The 16,704-nt window shown below is 52.5% G+C and overlaps 7 protein-coding genes across 7 annotated transcripts; 4 read left to right on the plus strand and 3 right to left on the minus strand.

Moving 5' to 3' along the window:
* Window positions 1–169: 169 nt before the first annotated feature.
* Window positions 170–4,009, plus strand: BD324DRAFT_631486 (SNF2 family N-terminal domain-domain-containing protein). The gene is made up of 19 exons (XM_022016437.1): window positions 170–340; window positions 379–501; window positions 538–948; window positions 990–1,106; window positions 1,142–1,328; window positions 1,363–1,440; window positions 1,476–1,606; window positions 1,641–1,815; window positions 1,851–1,901; window positions 1,940–2,317; window positions 2,355–2,530; window positions 2,568–2,622; window positions 2,659–2,969; window positions 3,010–3,144; window positions 3,192–3,227; window positions 3,282–3,302; window positions 3,351–3,426; window positions 3,501–3,529; window positions 3,588–4,009. The coding sequence occupies exons 1-19, from the start codon at window positions 191–193 to the stop codon at window positions 3,702–3,704; spliced, it is 2,757 nt and encodes a 918-aa protein (XP_021869907.1). The 5' UTR covers window positions 170–190; the 3' UTR covers window positions 3,705–4,009.
* Window positions 4,010–4,145: 136 nt separating this feature from the next.
* BD324DRAFT_682506 (PAS domain-domain-containing protein) lies at window positions 4,146–7,830 on the plus strand. Its single transcript, XM_022019152.1, has 3 exons — window positions 4,146–5,867; window positions 5,914–6,478; window positions 6,517–7,830. Exons 1-3 carry the CDS (start codon window positions 4,476–4,478, stop codon window positions 7,629–7,631), a joined length of 3,072 nt encoding a protein of 1,023 aa, XP_021869908.1. The 5' UTR covers window positions 4,146–4,475; the 3' UTR covers window positions 7,632–7,830.
* Window positions 7,831–8,798: 968 nt separating this feature from the next.
* Window positions 8,799–10,270, minus strand: BD324DRAFT_74856 (hypothetical protein). The gene is made up of 4 exons (XM_022019236.1): window positions 9,328–10,270; window positions 9,250–9,274; window positions 9,085–9,192; window positions 8,799–9,029 (listed from the first exon to the last, which is right to left on the minus strand). Exons 1-4 carry the CDS (start codon window positions 10,053–10,055, stop codon window positions 8,883–8,885), a joined length of 1,008 nt encoding a protein of 335 aa, XP_021869909.1. The 5' UTR covers window positions 10,056–10,270; the 3' UTR covers window positions 8,799–8,882.
* Window positions 10,271–11,012: 742 nt separating this feature from the next.
* On the minus strand, window positions 11,013–12,386 carry BD324DRAFT_631495 (chaperonin 10-like protein). The gene is made up of 6 exons (XM_022016438.1): window positions 12,331–12,386; window positions 11,938–12,282; window positions 11,845–11,898; window positions 11,439–11,807; window positions 11,222–11,398; window positions 11,013–11,183 (listed from the first exon to the last, which is right to left on the minus strand). The coding sequence occupies exons 1-6, from the start codon at window positions 12,355–12,357 to the stop codon at window positions 11,139–11,141; spliced, it is 1,017 nt and encodes a 338-aa protein (XP_021869910.1). The 5' UTR covers window positions 12,358–12,386; the 3' UTR covers window positions 11,013–11,138.
* BD324DRAFT_631497 (hypothetical protein) lies at window positions 12,387–13,505 on the minus strand. The gene is made up of 4 exons (XM_022016439.1): window positions 13,270–13,505; window positions 13,153–13,211; window positions 12,788–13,115; window positions 12,387–12,741 (listed from the first exon to the last, which is right to left on the minus strand). The coding sequence occupies exons 1-4, from the start codon at window positions 13,345–13,347 to the stop codon at window positions 12,517–12,519; spliced, it is 690 nt and encodes a 229-aa protein (XP_021869911.1). The 5' UTR covers window positions 13,348–13,505; the 3' UTR covers window positions 12,387–12,516.
* A 92-nt stretch (window positions 13,506–13,597) lies between these two features.
* Window positions 13,598–14,972, plus strand: BD324DRAFT_652290 (Metalloenzyme, LuxS/M16 peptidase-like protein; the record flags this gene model as incomplete). The annotated part of the gene is made up of 5 exons (XM_022018468.1): window positions 13,598–13,765; window positions 13,813–13,934; window positions 13,973–14,771; window positions 14,816–14,886; window positions 14,936–14,972. The coding sequence occupies 5 exons, from the start codon at window positions 13,598–13,600 to the stop codon at window positions 14,970–14,972; spliced, it is 1,197 nt and encodes a 398-aa protein (XP_021869912.1).
* On the plus strand, window positions 14,853–16,631 carry BD324DRAFT_75115 (SH3 domain-containing protein). Its single transcript, XM_022019237.1, has 7 exons — window positions 14,853–14,886; window positions 14,936–15,677; window positions 15,726–15,780; window positions 15,835–15,931; window positions 15,986–16,214; window positions 16,271–16,343; window positions 16,384–16,631. The coding sequence occupies exons 2-7, from the start codon at window positions 15,270–15,272 to the stop codon at window positions 16,389–16,391; spliced, it is 870 nt and encodes a 289-aa protein (XP_021869913.1). The 5' UTR covers window positions 14,853–14,886; window positions 14,936–15,269; the 3' UTR covers window positions 16,392–16,631.
* The last annotated feature ends 73 nt before the right edge of the window (window positions 16,632–16,704 follow it).

A 16,704-nucleotide genomic window follows, 5' to 3' on the forward strand; every position in this document is an offset into this window, starting at 1 on the left:
CGTCTTGTTGGAGACTGTGACCTCGGCATAGTGGGATAGAAGAACGAGAGAGACGAATGTGAATCTTGCAGAACCTTTTCGGGAATCCAGGTGGCAATCCGATCACCGGAGCCCCACATATTCAAGGTCCACCCAAGGTGTGATGAAGATGTTGAAAGCATCCTTCTATCTCAATACGAGACGGACCACGATGGGTCTAGGAGAGTCGTCAAAGGACGCAGGCCTGGCACCCTCTGTCGGCCAAGGTGCAGGTTCCGCTAAGCGGGTGCGGTCTGACGACCAAGAGGGGGATGAGAGGATTAACCGCGAAGTGAAGGAGGAAACACCCGAGCCTGACGAAGTGAGCAGTCCCGTCAGATATCTCTCTGACGCTCCCAGCACTATGTGACCTTTCGATCAGATGTCGTCGGGGTTCAATACTATAGAGGCCTCGTCGGCAAATTTGAATATGTCTCGCTACGCCGCCAGCCAGAGAACCAATATGATTCCAGTGCTGTACAGGTGAGTCGGATCGCAGGCTCTGGGCTTATAGTCGAGGTCGTAAACACCTCTGGTATCCAGGTCGGGCATATACCTCGCGCAGTCGCCGCAAAGCTGGCGTTCCTCATGGACGGTAAAGTCATTAGCGTGGAAGGTCGCATGGTTGGCCAGAATCTCGACGGAGCGAAGCATTTCAAATTGGCCATCGACGTATCAATTTATGGAAGTCCCCGACACAAAGAGACGGTCATGCAAGAGCTCTCATGGGCTGTCAAACCTGCCCCAAGCCCTCCGACTCCAAGCAAAGGGAAAGGCAAGGGTCATGTACTGGGGACAGGCGCCGAAGTCCATGGCTCAGCTGGCAGTGGCACTGGTCTGCCCACGGCTCCCGTGGACGAAGAGATGAGAAGGTTGCTGGACGGTCTCAAAAAGATCGGAGAGGATGAGAAGCACGCCGACAGTATCATGGTAAGAGCTGCATGGCACTTATAGCGCTGAAAAGGTCGCAGGACTCGTTGACATCTGACATCGATGTATCCAAACTCCCCCTCCATCCATCTCCCCCTGGAATTCAAGATGGGACCCTTAAGACTGACCTCTTGCCTCACCAGTGTCAAGCCCTTCAGGTAGAGTCAGACCTTGGTCCTGCGCTGACTGCCAGTGGATGGTATCACACGAGCATCCCGTCCTACCCTCCAAAGTTGGCGAGCCTCCGGTTCAATTCTGGACAAGGCAAGAGGACAAGGCCACCAAGTCGACGTATTGGCTCAACGCCGCCACACGATCGCCACAGAAAGAGACTCCCCTGCTTGGCAGAGGCGGGATTGTAGCTGATGGCATGGGTCTCGGTAAGTGCAGCTCGTGGAGACTCGCTGATCTCAGGTAAAACCCTGACGGTTCTCTCCTTGATTCTGGCGACGAAGAGTGCCACCAAAGAGCCGTCAAAAGCCACCCTGATAGGTATGTTGTGGTCAGCGCTCTCAGCTGAATACTAGTTTGCCCACTGTCCGTCGTCAGCAATTGGGAAAAGCAAATCAGAGACCACGTCAGTCTGGGCAAGCTCTCCTCGTACACATATCACGGAGCCAATCGAGAGGTCACAAATGCGACCTTACACTCCTATGATGTGAGATCCGCTTCAAATGCGAGCTAATATTCAGGTCGTCATCACGACGTATCAGACGGTGGCGAGCGAAGCCCCAGCTGAGGTGTCCGGTGGCATAGCCTCCAGCCAGACGAAGAAGGCCAAGCTTTCCAACGGGGCTCTATTCGCCGGTCCATGGAAGCGGATCGTGGCCGACGAGGGTCACGTCTTGAAGAATCCTCGAGCAAAGAGCAAGTCGAGTGTGAGGACTGAGCTGATCTACCAGTGACCAAAGCTTTCGCAGCACTGGCGGCTGAGCGCAGGTGGATCTGCACAGGTGAGCAAGCCAAGGCGAAATCAACTCACGCCGCCAAGGAACACCTATTGTCAATTCGCCCTCCGATCTCGGCTCCTTACTCACATGTCTACGCTTGTGTGCACCATTGGACAAAACAGACTACTTCAAGGCACTCCTGCTTCGTCCTCTGCGCAATGGCGATCCAGCGGCGGGCAAACTACTCCAAGCCCTCGTAGGACAAATCCTCATTCGTCGAACCAAGGATACCAAGAATGCTGCTGGTGAACCGATCGTCCAGCTGCCACCGATAGAATTCTTCCAAGTCCCAGTACAGCTCGACGAGGATACGCGACTGCTGTACGATGAAGTGCTGGTAACCAGTCAGAGACGTTTCCAAGAAGCACTCAGTGGTGGACAAGGAGGCACCGCGAATATCCTGTCGCTTTTGACCCGCAGTGAGTAACTAAGACGCATTGCAATGCTCATGGGAAGTGCGCCAGCTCTGTCTTTGTCAGGAACTGGTTCCGCAGTCCTTTTTCGACGAGTTGCGGCGCAAGCCAACTGAGCCGGCCGGAGAAACGATGGCTATCTCCAGCATGTCGGATGAGCAGCGTGAGGGGCTTGTTGAGAAGCTTCGAAGATATGTCGCAGACGAAGAGGATTGCTCTGTGGGTAACGATCGCTATGTGGCGCTCACTCGATCAGATCTGCTTCCTCGCCCCATTGCGTCAACCGACCATCACCGACTGTGGTCATTCTTGTGGGTTACTCTTCCACAGCCTTACTGACTGACCAGACTGCCACCCCTGCATCGACGAGTGGCTCAATCGCGACCTGAATTGCCCGCAGTGTCGTCATGCCATCACAAGTGCATCATTGCTATCTTTGCCCGCCGAAACCTCAGACTTTGTCGAACCGGACGACAACGCTAGCGCTGTCAAGTCTGCCAAAATCACAGAGCTGGTCAAATACCTCGAATTATTCGACATGGGTGATAAGACACTTGTCTTTTCTCAATTTACAAGCTTTCTGGATCACGTTGCTGCAACGCTGAAGCAGAGAGGCATCTTGTTCTGCCGATTTGACGGATCCATGCCGGGCAGAAAGGTAGGTGTGCATAGTGCGACGCATGCTCATCTCGTATTAGAGGGAAGAAGTCATTCAAACCTTTCAGAATCCGGTGACGGAGAAAAACGTGGCGACCAATCCCCGGGTGATGCTCATTTCTCTCAAGTCTGGAGCCGTCGGTCTCAATCTCACGACAGCATCCAATGTTTTCCTGGTACGCGTAATTAATCCGTCGTGAAATCCGGGCGCTGAATTCTGCAGTGCGACCCTTGGTGGCAATCTGCGATCGAGGCGCAGGTTCGTTGCCTCGGGGTTTGAGGTTTAAGCCATGCTGACGCCCTTACGCCTCAGGCCATCGACAGGGTGCACCGTGTAAGTGCATACGCCATTTCATTCTTTTTGTCTGAAGCCATTGAGCAGATGGGTCAGAAGAAGCCGGTGCGAGTCTTTCAGCTCATTGCAGAAGATACAATCGAGTCTAGGGTGTTGGAAATTCGTGAGTCGTTCTTGAAAAACAAAGTTTCATTGCCGAACATGAGGACCCTGACGCCCTGCTGAATGTGACGTCAGAAAAGCACAAGGATGCGTTGGTGGCAAAGGTGAATGGGGGGAGGGCATCCCGTCCTTGTCCACATGCTGATTGACTCCCCTTGGCAGGCATTTGAGAAGACCAGCAAGGGATCTGGAGGGTCCAACCCACAGGACAAGCGTCGAGCGAGATTTGACGAGTTGAAGGCGTTGTTATTAGGCAGTAGTGTAGCTGAGAAATCATGATTTCAATGGGCGCTTCGATGGTCGGCCTGCGCCGCTTTCTGGTCATCAGCGTGTCATCACGATCGACATGGGGGCGGGAGGGGGGAAATATTAGACGATTAGGATTTTGAGCTCTTCCCCATTAGGTCTGATGTGGCATATCGATTAGGAGGTTAGAAGAAGATCCTAATCAATGTGCCAGCGGGTGAGTGAGCGAGTGAGTGAGTGAGGCGCACATGTAGAGAGTACGAGCGGATGAACGACCTTTTGACGAGGTTTCACGAGACCGCAGCGAATGCATGCATGTATCATGACGTTGAATGCAGTCCCCCCTCCCCCTCACATGGCGAGACATTTTGATGCAGAATCTGACTAGTATTGAAAGACGAAAAGCTCGCTCAGCTTACCCGAAGAATCTGGTTAGAGAGAGTGAAGAGAGAGAGCATTTTTGCGGGAATCCGTACTACCGTTTTGGTCATTCAGTCCAAACCTTTCTCGGCTGCCTGTCTCTCTCTCTCTGTGTGTCTTCTCTTCATCCTTGATATTATTCAACCGTTTCATTCCACTATCTGAGTGTAACATCACTTCAAAGAGACAACAAGGACCCGTCAACAAGTGACTTGACAGCCGGTCCACACCACTTCTCCTTCAATTCACATACGCAACACAGTCTCACTTCTGTCTCAATTCTCAGTCAAAAGTGGAGGGGAGGGAAAATAATTACACTCGCTCCTCCAAGGACCTATCCTCCCTCTTCGACGCATCGAGGCAACCGAAGCTCAACCCCCTAGCATGTCCTACCAGGCTCCTAGAGCTCCAACAGGGAATGCAAATGATTCTACTGGTCAAAATTCTGGCCAAGCGCCCCCATCCTCGTCTTCCACTCAGAGCTCCAATAATCCAGCAACCACACCCATAGACTGGTCAAACTATATGAGCTTTCAACAATCCCCAGGCCATTTCGCCCAACAGTCTTCATCCAGCAGATCCAGGGATAGGAGCATGGATGGTGCAGACGTCGTGAGACAGGGTGCTGGAAGTCCAGGGGATAATTTTCAGACATTCGCTCAAGGCATCGCCATGACTCGACCCTCCCCAACGTCCATCAACTTTGCCCACCCTCAATTCCGCTCCAACACCCCTCAGAACCAACCGGGAGGCTCTTCATCTTTAAACCAATCACAACAGCAGTTCGCCGGTTCAGACGAAACCAATCGACCGTCAAGTAGTGTGACAGGCAAAGGCAAGTCTCCCGTCACCTCCACAAGTCAACCGGCAACAAACGATCCATCGAATGGTCTGAGCCTCGATCCTTCAGCCTTCTCTCGCGATATCCGCTTTCAAGTCCCGCCTTTTCTCTCCAACTCGTTTGGTGGTGCGCCAACGTTTCCACCAGGAGGCGAGGCATGGTCAGGCTTCTCCCCCGGCAATCTATTCGATACATCAGGCAGTCACCAGTTGACCCCAGGCACTCTTTTCGGATCCTCAAATTTCAGTAACCAAGATGGTTACAATGATGGCGGAGGGACAGGCAGAAACGTACTGGAGGGGCTGAGCGGATTCATGAACGAAGGGGGATGGGAGACTTGGGGAGACGACAAGGATTCACCACCAAATAACAACAACTTTGGCACAACATTCTACGTCAATCCGAATCCGAGTCCAAGTATTCTGGCTCCAAAGCAAGATTTCAGATCCCAGGATATCAGTCGCAGGCAGAATGTGCCCCCCATCACCGTCAATGGAGCTGCAGTACACCAGAACAGGTCACAGACCGCCAAGCCTGCAGCTGTGTCTGGCCCTTCAGCGACCTCTCCTCTCTCCTCATCCACCGGGACTATGCCTACCTCTGCACTTTTCAATCAACAGAATCCTGCTCAAGCTGCTTCAACATCCCTCACCATGCCAAGCTTAACTGCCGATGTCAACTCTCAGTCGCTCTCTACTGGGTCAAATATTGCTTCCTCTTCCACTCAACCATATGCGCCGCCTCAAAACACCCAGTCCCTGTTGCAAGGACCGACACTCCCACCCAATCTCGTCGGCACATCCCTCACTGATGGACCTGGACTATACTCCACCACTGGCTTTGACATGGTCGGTATCCTGGCGCGTGTCGCGAACCGCAAGGATCCAAAGACACAACTCGGTCCAGTCGACTTCAGTTGCAGCTTTGTTGTCGTTGTAAGCCAGATTGTGTCTCTCATCATTCATCGCTGACCTCTCGCAGGACATCCGCAGGTATGACTCGCCGATCGTCTACGCCAGTCCTACCTTTTCAGCCTTGACGGGTTACGATCAGGCACAAATAGTGGGCCGAAACTGCCGGTTCCTTCAGAGCCCAGAGGGCGAGGTTGTCAAAGGCTCCAAGAGGAAATACACCGATAACGTGGCCGTTGCTCATTTTAAGCGAATGCTCAACGCTGGCAAAGAATGCCAAGCGTCCCTCATAAACTATCGACGGGGAGGAATGCCTTTCATCAATTTGGTCACCGTAATTCCGATTCCTTGGGAGGGAACAGAGATCGTATACCATGTCGGCTTCCAGGTCGATCTAGTCGAACAACCAAACGCTATCTTACGCAATATGCGAGACGGCAGTTATCAAGTCAACTACACCGTCACCAATATCCCTCAAGCCCCTCTCCGACCTCCCACAAGGGACCTTGGCGGCGTCGGTCTCAGCGCAGACATTATCGACATCATGGGTGCCAAAATCAATATGCCCGGTTTTGCTACCGGTGAGGAGGGTGGAAAAATGGAGTGGCTCAAGATGATACTGGAGAACGCGGATGGTATGTGACGCGGCTGATTCTCTCCTGACCTCTCGCAGACTTTGTCCACGTGCTATCGCTCAAAGGCATGTTCCAGTATGTTTCGCCTTCCGTTCGGCGCGTGCTCGAGTATGAGCCAGAAGATCTGATCAACAAGAACATGTCGGATGTCTGTCATCCCTCAGATATCGTGCCACTCATGAGAGAACTCAAAGACTCTACTCATGCCCCCGTTGATGGTAACTCGGCCCGAACCGTCAACCTCGTCTTCCGCATCAGACGCAAATCATCAGGCTACGTCTGGATCGAATGTACCGGTCGTTTGCACGTCGAGCCAGGTAAAGGTCGAAAGGCTGTGATCTTGTCCGGTCGGGCTAGGAGTGTGCCAACGCTCCCCTGGGAGGCCGTGGCTCGTCATGGCGGATTAGCCGACAAGGAGTTTTGGACGCGAATCGCGTTTGATGGTCTCGTCCTTCACTCGACGTCGTCTGTCGTCGACGTTTTAGGATATCAAGCGGATGAGATAGTCGGTAAAAGTATCTTCTCGCTCCTGTCCGGCGGTGTCCAACCTTCCGTTGCTCCTCCCTCCATGCTGTCCCTTGTCCAAGCTTTGCAACAAACATCACGAGGCGAAGCAATGTCGGGCGCGATCACTGTTAACGCCAAGATGCTCCTAGCGTCAGGTGCTGTGGCGGATGTTCAGATGGTCTGTTACTCCACCCGGCCTCCTGTCGAAGATACCAGCCGATCTGATTCTGATTCATCCGTATCGTCCAGCTCTCGACCCAGCTCCACGTCGTCCTCCGTCAGCGGAATTAGACCATCATCCTTGGTGGTTCAGATCAAACTCTTACCGACTCGACAATCACGTCCGATTGTCCATCCACCAACCGCTAATGTGTTTGAAGAATTGGAAACGACTCGCGGGACATCATGGCAATATGAACTGCACCAACTACGTTTGCTCAACCGGCGGCTCAAGGAAGATATTTCAGCCTTGCGGGCTCGCGGGAAATCAGGCAATAAGGGCAAGAAGCGAAAAGCGAGCGAAAGTCTCGGCTCCAACCTTCGCATGACGGCCATGCCGGAGCAATATTCTGCCGCACCTAAACATCAACTCACCCCTGGATTCGGTCTCGTCGCGCCGGGCATGCCCAGCCCATACTATCAATAATTCGCATTTTGCATCCCTCCCTCGACTCCAATGCGCTTATGAAATGATTTTTGAATGATACGATCGCGGTGTTCGTCAAAGCTTCAGTGACGATGATAGAACGATGTAGCAACAGATGAGAAACAAAAAACAGGAAAGTCGGTAATTTCGATTGTACTCAGTCATGCAGAACACTGGTCATTCACAATCAAGTTTCGTTGTTGCATTGTCACATTTGAGCTTTATGAATTGGTGATATGTACATGAAATGACTATTGTGTCTTTTGCTTTTCTACAGGTAGATCTAGGTGGAAAGGATTGTCCATCGAGAAGAGAAAGGTCGTATGAAGGAGTGTGAATCTATCGCATGCGAGGTGTCAGAATGGTTTTTTATAATATCTGTCGGCGAAAGGTGAAGAAGCAGAGATACACGAAAAGAATCCAAAAATGATCACAAGCCATCGAGCCGGGTGTCGTCCACACTTTGGGTAGAAGTAATTTGCTAGCGTCTCAGCCTCTGTTGCGTATTGCTCGACGATCCGACAGTCACACTGCATTCGGCCATGGCGAAGAGGGAGTGAGCGGCTTCGAGAACATCGGCGTCCGTGTCCTCATAGGCGGGCGCAGCGGTCTGAGGGAGACTGGTCTCACTGTCAGATCGCGAGATCCGCTGATGACCAGTGCCTGACTGATCGGCTGAAAAGACTCGGCTGCCTTGATCGACGGTGGGGTGCCTGTTGGATGACCCGAACGAGCTCTGACCGTTGCGTCCATTCTGATCGAACGACATCATCGAAGCAAATGTCGCTGGGGGTCGCAGTAGATACTGTGGAGTGGGAGGGGATAGCGAAGGTGGGCTCGATGTGGGAGGACCGTTGCGGACTTCGTCGGTCTGTGATCGGTCAAACGAGTCTCGAGGACGGACCGAGATTGGAGCGATACATCGTCGCTTGGGAATGGGCGAACCGCCGCCAGAGCTTCGTCGACTAGTGCCAGTCTGAGGCGAAAGACTCTCGTCGTCTTCTGCCACGTCCGACGAGGATGGAGAGCTTGACATGAGGAGCAGCATGCGTCGCATGCACTCTTTACCATCTTCAATGACCATTTCCTCCAAGTTGCTACGACGCGGTCCACGAGGTCGTGTGCTCTCGCGTTCGGTCAAAATCTGCTCGAGCGAACCACTGGTGCTTCGTCCTAGGACGGGTCGAGTTCGCGCCAATCGAGGTAATGCGAGAGTAGGGGCCGAAGTGGTGGTGAGGAACTCTTCTCGACTCAATTCCCCGTTGGCAATCGCGAGAATCGCGTTGCACTTGGCCTGAGCTGGAGGTTGAGCGCTGGAAATGAGATAAGCGGGGACCGGTCGCCATTTACCGGTACCCGGGTCATACGAGCCGCGTCCGGTTCGTGATGAAGGCGTGGGAACATTGTCCTTGACCGATCGCGAGGGAGTCGGAGCAATGTTTTCCTTGTCGGCTCGATGGGTCTCGGTCTTGGTGTCTTCCAGGTCCTGCTTGACCGACTTGTCCAGCGTCTCTTGCTGTTCCTTAGCATGCTTTTTGCTCTCTTGACGCTTGTTCTGAAACTGGGGGACGTGTCAGTCCCGCACGATGAGACCAATGAAGTCTTCGCCGCCACTCACCCAAACGGTAATGTGCTTAGTCTTACTGTTCGTCCTATCAGCGCCAGCAACAAAACAAAAGACGCGATCAACACTTACACGCCGAGCCAAGCACCAATTCTCTGCCTCTGATACTTGTTTGGTGCCTTCTCCACCCACCACAGCGTCTCGATCGCCTCGAGTTCCCGTCGAGTGAATCGTCGCCTCTCCTTCTTTTTCAAAGGTCGCATGTAGTCCCAGGGATTCTGACTGGGAGCTCCTTTTTGCTTCTTGGACTCGTCGTCCTCATTATCAGATTCGTCGCCTGGGACGGGATCTTGACGCGAGAAAGACTCTGGGAGGGCGCCAGGGTATCTCGCTGGGGGCTTGAGGCCAGCCAATCTGATGGACTGCTCTGGCGACACGGGTAGATCGTCTGCCGAGTCGTCTGACGGCGGGGTAGCCATTGTAGAGTTGTTGGAGGTGTTAGATCCAATGGAGAAGCAAGATGTTGTACGTGTAAAAGTGCTGTTGGCATTGCGGGCTATATTACAGGTTGGAGAAGGAGTGAATGGTAACGTGATCATTTGCCCTCCAGGTGTCACGGGAACTTTGCCATAATGGTGGGAAGAGCCCGTGTTAGCCGAGGCGTGATTAGAAACGAGGGGTGCCAGGGTATATCTGCCAGAGTTGGCATCATTACTGTTTAGGAGGGGTTGTAATGGAAGAAGAGATGGCTGGCCTGTCGCGGTTCTGTTGATTGTAGACGAATTGATCATCGATGAATGGGATATCGGTCGCGCCGGTGTTGAGCAAAGAGGTGGGAGCTCGAGAAATGGGAGAGACATTGTGTGACGGAGATGGAGATAGGGGGTGAGTGAGTGAGAGAGAGAGCCAGAGAGGAGGACCAAGTAGCTACCTCCTTTTCACCAAACGATGTTGTCGATTGACCGGTACGAAGAAGATATCCAAATGACTCTGGAGCAGCAACAGCAGCAGTAGTAGTAGCCTTTTTGGATGGATATGATCATAAGCTGAACATTGGAGAGGAGACACCTTGGAGAGATTCCCAAACAAAAAACCACCTTTTCATTTAGCCCTTTCGACACGCACACCCGCGCGTTTACTTTTCTTTTTTTCCTTTTAAAGGGTCGAATTGCCCAAAATAGCAATTTAGATTGATTATGTAAATAGTGTCAAATGTCCCGTCCATCCTGTACATCCCACCAAAAATCGGTGCACTACGCGTCCCTCGGTGGGGTGTGGCCACATAGTTAGTTCACGAGGACGGAGAGCAGCGGGAGAATGATCAGTTCATACCACAGCGGCTGCTGCTGCTGCTCATGCATGATCTCGACCCCGCTCTGCCGTGGATAGCTCGATCGATGATAGGTGCGTGGACGACTAATCCGCTGATCCGATCCACGTTCTAAGATGACGGAAGACATCATTGGTCAAAACTCTGTTGGGTTTGCCGCTGCCTGGTCTTTGACGATGCGCGGCATAAAAACGACCGTAGTTCTTCCAGTCGCGGGACATGAATGCGTGAAATCAAGCAAGGACGGGAGTCATGTTCAGGGACCGCACGATAGATCATCGTACTTGGTTTCCCGTTCCTTCCCGCGACATAGGCCACCGTTATCCAGTCTCGGATCAACTTCTCTCGACCAGCAAGGTGGTCAACAAAGGGTCGAACATTTCGAGCTGGAATGTTTACAGTACCGCGGATTGTTCTAACCTTCTGCTCTCTGGTCAAGGATCTTCAACTATCTATCTCACCCTCCGCAACGGGATCGATTCAAGTAGTCACTATCGCTATGCATTTAGTAGCTCATGGCCATGTCGGGACGGGGTCTCCGCCTTGTATGCTTCCTGATATCCATGTTGTTCTCTCGCCCGCGCTGCCTTCTGGCTTGGTGGACCGGTCCGCTCTATGCAATCTTGTACACAAGCTTCTTGCCTGATACTTTGCCCGCCTACGATAATCAGCCTACAACTCGCATTCCAGACTGACCTTCATCTCATCCAGACCCTGGTTGATGTTCTCCAAACCCTGTCTGAGATCAACCGGGTTGCCCTTGATGTCATGCTTTTCGATAAATTCAGGGCTTCGCTCGCAGAAGTCGGTGAACCACTTCAAATCTTCAGGTTTAGCCGGCATTTTGGGCTGGCCAGGGATGAATTCGAATTCCTGACCGGGTCAGTGGTAGCACGACGAGATACCCACTCACATAACCCTGTGCAGTGTAGAGAAGGATTCTGTGATCCAGTGGGACCTCGGGTCGTGGTCTGACCTCTTTGGGGGGAGGGATGATCTGGGTCAACGGTCCGCCCTTGGGTCCGAAAGAGTCGACGGCGAGCTGCACACCATCTAGGTCGCCGATGCATTCGAGGCCAGCGACGATACCGTCGTCAGTCACCTTTTTGATCTCGTCCAGAGCGGATTTGGGGTCATGGTAGTCGACGACGCGATTTGCCCCGTGAGCTTTGACGATGTCGAACGAGTGAGGCGACGCTGTCGCAATGACTTTGTATCCCACGATGCGGGCGAGTTGCGTTACAAAAAGTCCGACCGAGCTTGAGCCACCTCCAACAAAGAACTTGATATCAGCGGGCCGCTTTTGAGCATATCCTCACCCAGCCTTCCTGAGCAGCAGGGGGATAAGGCAGTTTTTGGTCATTGAAGAGTGCCTTGTGTGTCAGTTCGGACAACATCGTGGGTCAACCTACCATGGCAGCAGTGAAATATCCGATACCAAAGGTAGCGGCCGACTCTGGCTTCAGATCCGTGGCTGTAAACACTCGATCACCGGCAACTCTAATATACTGAGCAAAGGATCCTTGGTCTGGGAATTTGCCTCCATGAACCCATCCTGCCACACGCTGACCCTTGGGTCTGGAGGATTTCGATTCGACAATGGTGCCGCAAAAGTCACATCCGAGAATGACTCCAGCTGGAGAAACACTGTCTCGGTGTTTCCAATCGGTGGGGTTTAAAGCGACATACTCCACTTGAACCAGGATCTCTCCATCCGAGATGACTGGCTTTTCGACCTCTTTGAGCTCGAGTTTGCCCTAGGACCATAGTCAGTGGCTGCCTCGTTTATCCTCAGCAATGCTTGCCTTCGCGGTGACCACAAGTGCTTGCATGATTTATGTACAACAGCGTCGAAAAGAGTATGGAGTACAAGATCTCTTATATATACACAAATAGACGTGATGATGGTGATGCTGATTAATCCTAAAAGATTTGCGTCACGCATTACGACGTCCCCGGGTATTCCGGAAAAACCGGACATGGTCAATCATTCAGCCTCGCCTCATCTGCTCAATCTGAGATTCAAGCTGCTTCACCCTCGCCTCCAACTCTGCGTTCCGGTCTTTCAGCCGGTTGATTTGAGAACGAAGACCTTCTTTGGCTGCTTGACCGGCCTTGATCAGCCTGTCTTGGCGGTGAAGGTGTTCGGAAACTTCTTCAAGATGATGAGTCGAGGGGGAGAGAGCTGGATGCATGGGTGATGTCACAAATGGACTCTGAGGGGATGATCAGCGGCCGAGATCAAGAGCTCAATAGACATGCCTGTGGATCAAGATGGATACGCTTGACCGGCGTCACATCCTCATCGTCCGTTTTCCGTTTGGCGAGGCTCGATAATCGTTCATTCAAGGGTGTGGTATTCACTGCTTGTTGAGAGCTTTGGGATGCAGACGCCTCCCTCTCGAGCTTATCGGTATCAACCTTTGACCAATCAATCTCATGTGTCTGTGGCGGGGTCTGTAGCTGTCGACCTCCAAGTCTGTGGCCTTCGCCAGGCGTTGCGACTGTTGTCTTCTCGGACTCATCTGCCCACTGGAAGAATTTGCATCTTTGAGGATCATTCCGTGAAAGAGGACAAGCATAAAATGATCTGAACAGTCAGCCAAGGTCAATGTGGTGGCTCATACCGTCCTGGGTTCTTAGCGGTCGGCCCAGCTACAAATTGCTTTGCCAAGCGTTGATGTCCCTTGAGGCGGATTCAAACATCAACATGATAATTTCACAGTCAACAAAGATCGACTCACACTACATTTTGGCACCTCTTCGTCATCATCTTGCTCGTTCCTAGTCCGTGTGTTGACCCGAGTGGTCACCCGACTCATGTCATATGGGCTGCGATCGTGGTAAAACAGCTGATGAGCTAGCTCCTCATGAAACGAAGCGGAGATATAATCAGTGCCACACCCGGCATTTCGGTTTAAAACGCCGAAGGCACTGGGCGTGGTGTAGCAGGAAGGTTCATGATCTGTTGGGCTTGTCATTGGCACAAGGCTCAGGACACCTCACCTCACCTTCTCCCCTTTCTTCCTACTCTAACCTCCTTCTTCCCCCTCCTCTTTCCCCCCCTACATCATGTCTCGCTTCTTGAGACCGAGCGCACTACCCCAGACAAAACGGCTATACTCAACTGTCCAGCTATCTCCCCCTGGCGTATCCAACTTCACACTCGCTGTTCGAGCAGGACCGCGATACGAGCCCAAAGCCGGTGTTGCTCATGCACTCAAAAACTTTGCCTACAAGGTCAGTGGCTCTGCTTTTAGCCTCAGTGTGGTCTGACACCGTTTCAGTCCAATGACTTTGGCTCAGCTCTGAGGATCGCACGTGAATCGGAACTCTTTGGTGCTCAACTCACCGCTTCTCTGACTCGAGAGCACCTCTTGCTCTCAGCTTCATGCTTGAAAGGAGACGAGTGAGCGGATGACATTAGCTCACCTCTGACCGGTGCAGGCAGAGATTCCTCGACATTTTGACCAATGTGCTATCCACCACCAACTTTCACCCTCACGAGTTCGCTGAACTAGTCGTTCCCACTATGGCGGCGGAATCAGCCGCTGCAGCAGCATCCTCGACAGTCACCGCTGTCGAAGCTCTGCATCATACAGCGTTCCGTCGTGGACTCGGCAATTCTCTGTATGCCTCCCCTCTCAATCCTGTCAGTGCCGCCGATGTGGAACAGTTTGCCCGAACGGCCTTTGCCATGAGCAACATCCAGTTCATTTCAAATGACGTGAGCTCTGGTCCATTCTCAAGAAAGTTTGGACGCCTGCCGTTCAACAAGCACCGGAGTGAATACCATGGAGGAGAGACCCGTATCGCAATGCCGCACGGTGTCGCTCCAACGATAGCAGTTGGATTCGGCCAGGACTGGCCGGCCGATAGTACGCTCCAGGTGCTGGCCGAAGTGCTTGGAGGAACTCCCAGTGTCAAATGGGGATCCAAGCCCGGCATTCTCGGTGAAATCGATGCCACGATCGAGACTCGCCTGAACTCCTATTCAGATGCCGCACTCATCTCCATCGTCATGACCGCGCCAACAGACAAAGCTCTCGCCGTCGCTGCTCATCAGCTACGAGGCCTCTTGGAGGAAGGATTCGAATTCCATGATGAGGTGGTCGAGGCAGCCAAGGAGAAGGTCCGATTCACCGAGTGGGCGAAGATGGAGACGGTGCAGGGACAAATCGACTTTGCCCTCGCACAGGAAATCGCGGACGATATCGAGAATGTAACCACAGAAGATTGCATTGAGGTAAGTGCTTGTGCTCTCATGCAAGATAGAGCTCATCTGCTCAGGCAATGGACTCAATCTTGGATGGCCTACCGACATATGTGGCTGCAGGAGATCTCAGCGTCTTACCCTACGCGTGAGTGTATCGCAATCTCTCAGAAAACTTCCCTGACATCTTCTGGCAGTGATGAGATTGGTCTTGGGGGCGGAAGCTCGGCATAGAAAAACGGCGTGCTCATATGCATTGTATAGCAACGGAACATTACTACAGAACTACAAGCAACTGACTTCTTTGCCCGGGTGTGCTGTGAGGTTTGGTGCATGCTACCTGTGCTCCTGCGGCTGGCATCTCATGCAAATCATTGCCAGGACTTTTGTAGCCAGAGTCTACAGACAAGCTAGTTCTGCTCGTTAAAATCAACCTCTTTGAAACACGGTTTCAAAAATTCAGAGACCACTCGCTACTTTCAACACTATTTGTTGATCTTGCAACCATTGACCCAACCTGCTCTGCACGTCATGTCCAATATGGATTCACCAGGGCACAGTCTGACATCTCACCTGATCAATCAGACGTTGTCCTCCATTGCTATACTAGAGTCGCTCAACATTGTCAGCGCTGCAGATGCCCATCTCATACGACAAAAGTTACCGCCCGCATCTGGACCATTTCCAGCCCTTGATTCGCAGGGCCCGACTCATCCCCAGTCTTCGGTCTCAAACTTGCCAGGATCTTTCAGCAGCTTGAATCTTAACAATCCACCGTCCAGTCCCCATGATTATCGCTCACCTCAAGCCCCGTTGCCGTCCTCCCAGTCACAGCAATTCTCCCAAACGCCTTCGTCACCCTATCCGCCCCCGGCACTGCCCCCTCGGGGCCGAGCAACCGAATCGCGAGCTCGCGCTCTTTGGGATTACAACGGGACTGTGGGTCAAACGCCCTTGACTGACACTTGCTGATGGTGTTAAATCTAGGCGCATGATGACCTGACATTCCGTAGCGGTGATACTGTCATCATCGACGAGGAAGGTGAGGCGATCCTGCGCTCCTAGCGTGGACTATGAGCTGACCCAGATGCCATAGTGAACGAGCAGTGGTATCGAGGTCGAGTCATCCCGCAAGGTCAGCAATATCCCTTGGAGCGCTCCGGGCTCTTCCCGAGCAATTACATTGAGAAGCTGTGCGTGGCCCCTACCATCCTTTAAAATCTCTCGATTCTGACGTTCATTGCCAGCGCTCCGCAAAATATGTATTCCTCACCGCCGCCACCTCCACCACAATCTCACATGGTTCCTTACCAAGGTCCCGGACCTATGCAACAATATGGTTATGACAAGCCTGGACAACACATGATGCCTCCTCCTCCACATCAAATGATGGCCCAGCCTTCATCTGGTCCTCCCACGTACGTGGTACAGCAGGAGGAACATAAGAAAGGGAGATTCGGCAAGATGGGTGGGACGGTGAGTCTCACACACACACAACGCAGGCGCAGATCATCAACTAAGCCGTCGCGCAGATCGGGACAGCATTCGTTACAGGTGCTGGTTGGGGGGCAGGGTCTGCTGTCGCGTCTGAAGTTGTACACGCCAGTGAGTACGACACTATCGGCGAGACTAATTTGCATCGCAGTTCTGTAGGATCTCAACATGAAGACCGGAGTCGGTCTCGCTGTACCATATCGCTTGTTCTTCGGCTCTCCAGTTCTGTCCGCTGAAATGCTGCAATACGCACGTATCCCGTCACGTAGCCTTCGAGGCGACTGCGATGCCTCGCAGCTTGTGATTCCGTAGAATTTTGCTGTTAATGCCCGCATCCGAGCAATGTACTGTATCTATTCACCCATGATGAGCATTGTACAGTGCATGAGCAACTCAGGGCTTTTGGTCACGTCGGTGATTGTATCACACATCATCTTCTCAAACACGAGGGGCTAATTGTGTAGCTCGAGAT

This window comes from Kockovaella imperatae (assembly GCF_002102565.1).
Source record: "Kockovaella imperatae strain NRRL Y-17943 chromosome Unknown BD324scaffold_10, whole genome shotgun sequence".
NCBI classification, from domain to species: domain Eukaryota; kingdom Fungi; phylum Basidiomycota; class Tremellomycetes; order Tremellales; family Cuniculitremaceae; genus Kockovaella; species Kockovaella imperatae.

Bases quoted from the DNA above. Each gene is read 5' to 3' on its own strand.
- BD324DRAFT_75115 (XM_022019237.1), top strand. From the start codon at position 15,270: ATGTCCAATATGGATTCACCAGGGCACAGTCTGACATCTCACCTGATC. The intron at 15,678-15,725 runs GTGGGTCAAACG...TGTTAAATCTAG, and splicing joins TTTGGGATTACAACGGGACT to GCGCATGATGACCTGACATT. The intron at 15,932-15,985 runs GTGCGTGGCCCC...GTTCATTGCCAG, and splicing joins AGCAATTACATTGAGAAGCT to CGCTCCGCAAAATATGTATT.
- BD324DRAFT_631486 (XM_022016437.1), top strand. From the start codon at position 191: ATGGGTCTAGGAGAGTCGTCAAAGGACGCAGGCCTGGCACCCTCTGTC. The intron at 949-989 runs GTAAGAGCTGCA...AAAAGGTCGCAG, and splicing joins AGCACGCCGACAGTATCATG to GACTCGTTGACATCTGACAT. The intron at 2,970-3,009 runs GTAGGTGTGCAT...ATCTCGTATTAG, and splicing joins GATCCATGCCGGGCAGAAAG to AGGGAAGAAGTCATTCAAAC.
- BD324DRAFT_74856 (XM_022019236.1), bottom strand. From the start codon at position 10,055: ATGTCTCTCCCATTTCTCGAGCTCCCACCTCTTTGCTCAACACCGGCG. The intron at 9,193-9,249 runs GTGAGTGGCGGC...CACGTCCCCCAG, and splicing joins CTAAGCACATTACCGTTTGG to TTTCAGAACAAGCGTCAAGA. The intron at 9,030-9,084 runs GCCGACAAGGAA...AGGACAATGTTC, and splicing joins CCAAGACCGAGACCCATCGA to CCACGCCTTCATCACGAACC.
- BD324DRAFT_682506 (XM_022019152.1), top strand. From the start codon at position 4,476: ATGTCCTACCAGGCTCCTAGAGCTCCAACAGGGAATGCAAATGATTCT. The intron at 5,868-5,913 runs GTAAGCCAGATT...GACCTCTCGCAG, and splicing joins GTTGCAGCTTTGTTGTCGTT to GACATCCGCAGGTATGACTC. The intron at 6,479-6,516 runs GTATGTGACGCG...GACCTCTCGCAG, and splicing joins GATACTGGAGAACGCGGATG to ACTTTGTCCACGTGCTATCG.
- BD324DRAFT_631497 (XM_022016439.1), bottom strand. From the start codon at position 13,347: ATGAGTCGGGTGACCACTCGGGTCAACACACGGACTAGGAACGAGCAA. The intron at 13,212-13,269 runs GTGAGTCGATCT...ATCCGCCTCAAG, and splicing joins AAGAGGTGCCAAAATGTAGT to GGACATCAACGCTTGGCAAA. The intron at 13,116-13,152 runs GTATGAGCCACC...CTGACTGTTCAG, and splicing joins ACCGCTAAGAACCCAGGACG to ATCATTTTATGCTTGTCCTC.
- BD324DRAFT_631495 (XM_022016438.1), bottom strand. From the start codon at position 12,357: ATGCAAGCACTTGTGGTCACCGCGAAG. The intron at 11,808-11,844 runs GTGAGGATATGC...GCTGATATCAAG, and splicing joins CTGCTGCTCAGGAAGGCTGG to TTCTTTGTTGGAGGTGGCTC. The intron at 11,399-11,438 runs GTGAGTGGGTAT...TGACCCGGTCAG, and splicing joins TCTACACTGCACAGGGTTAT to GAATTCGAATTCATCCCTGG.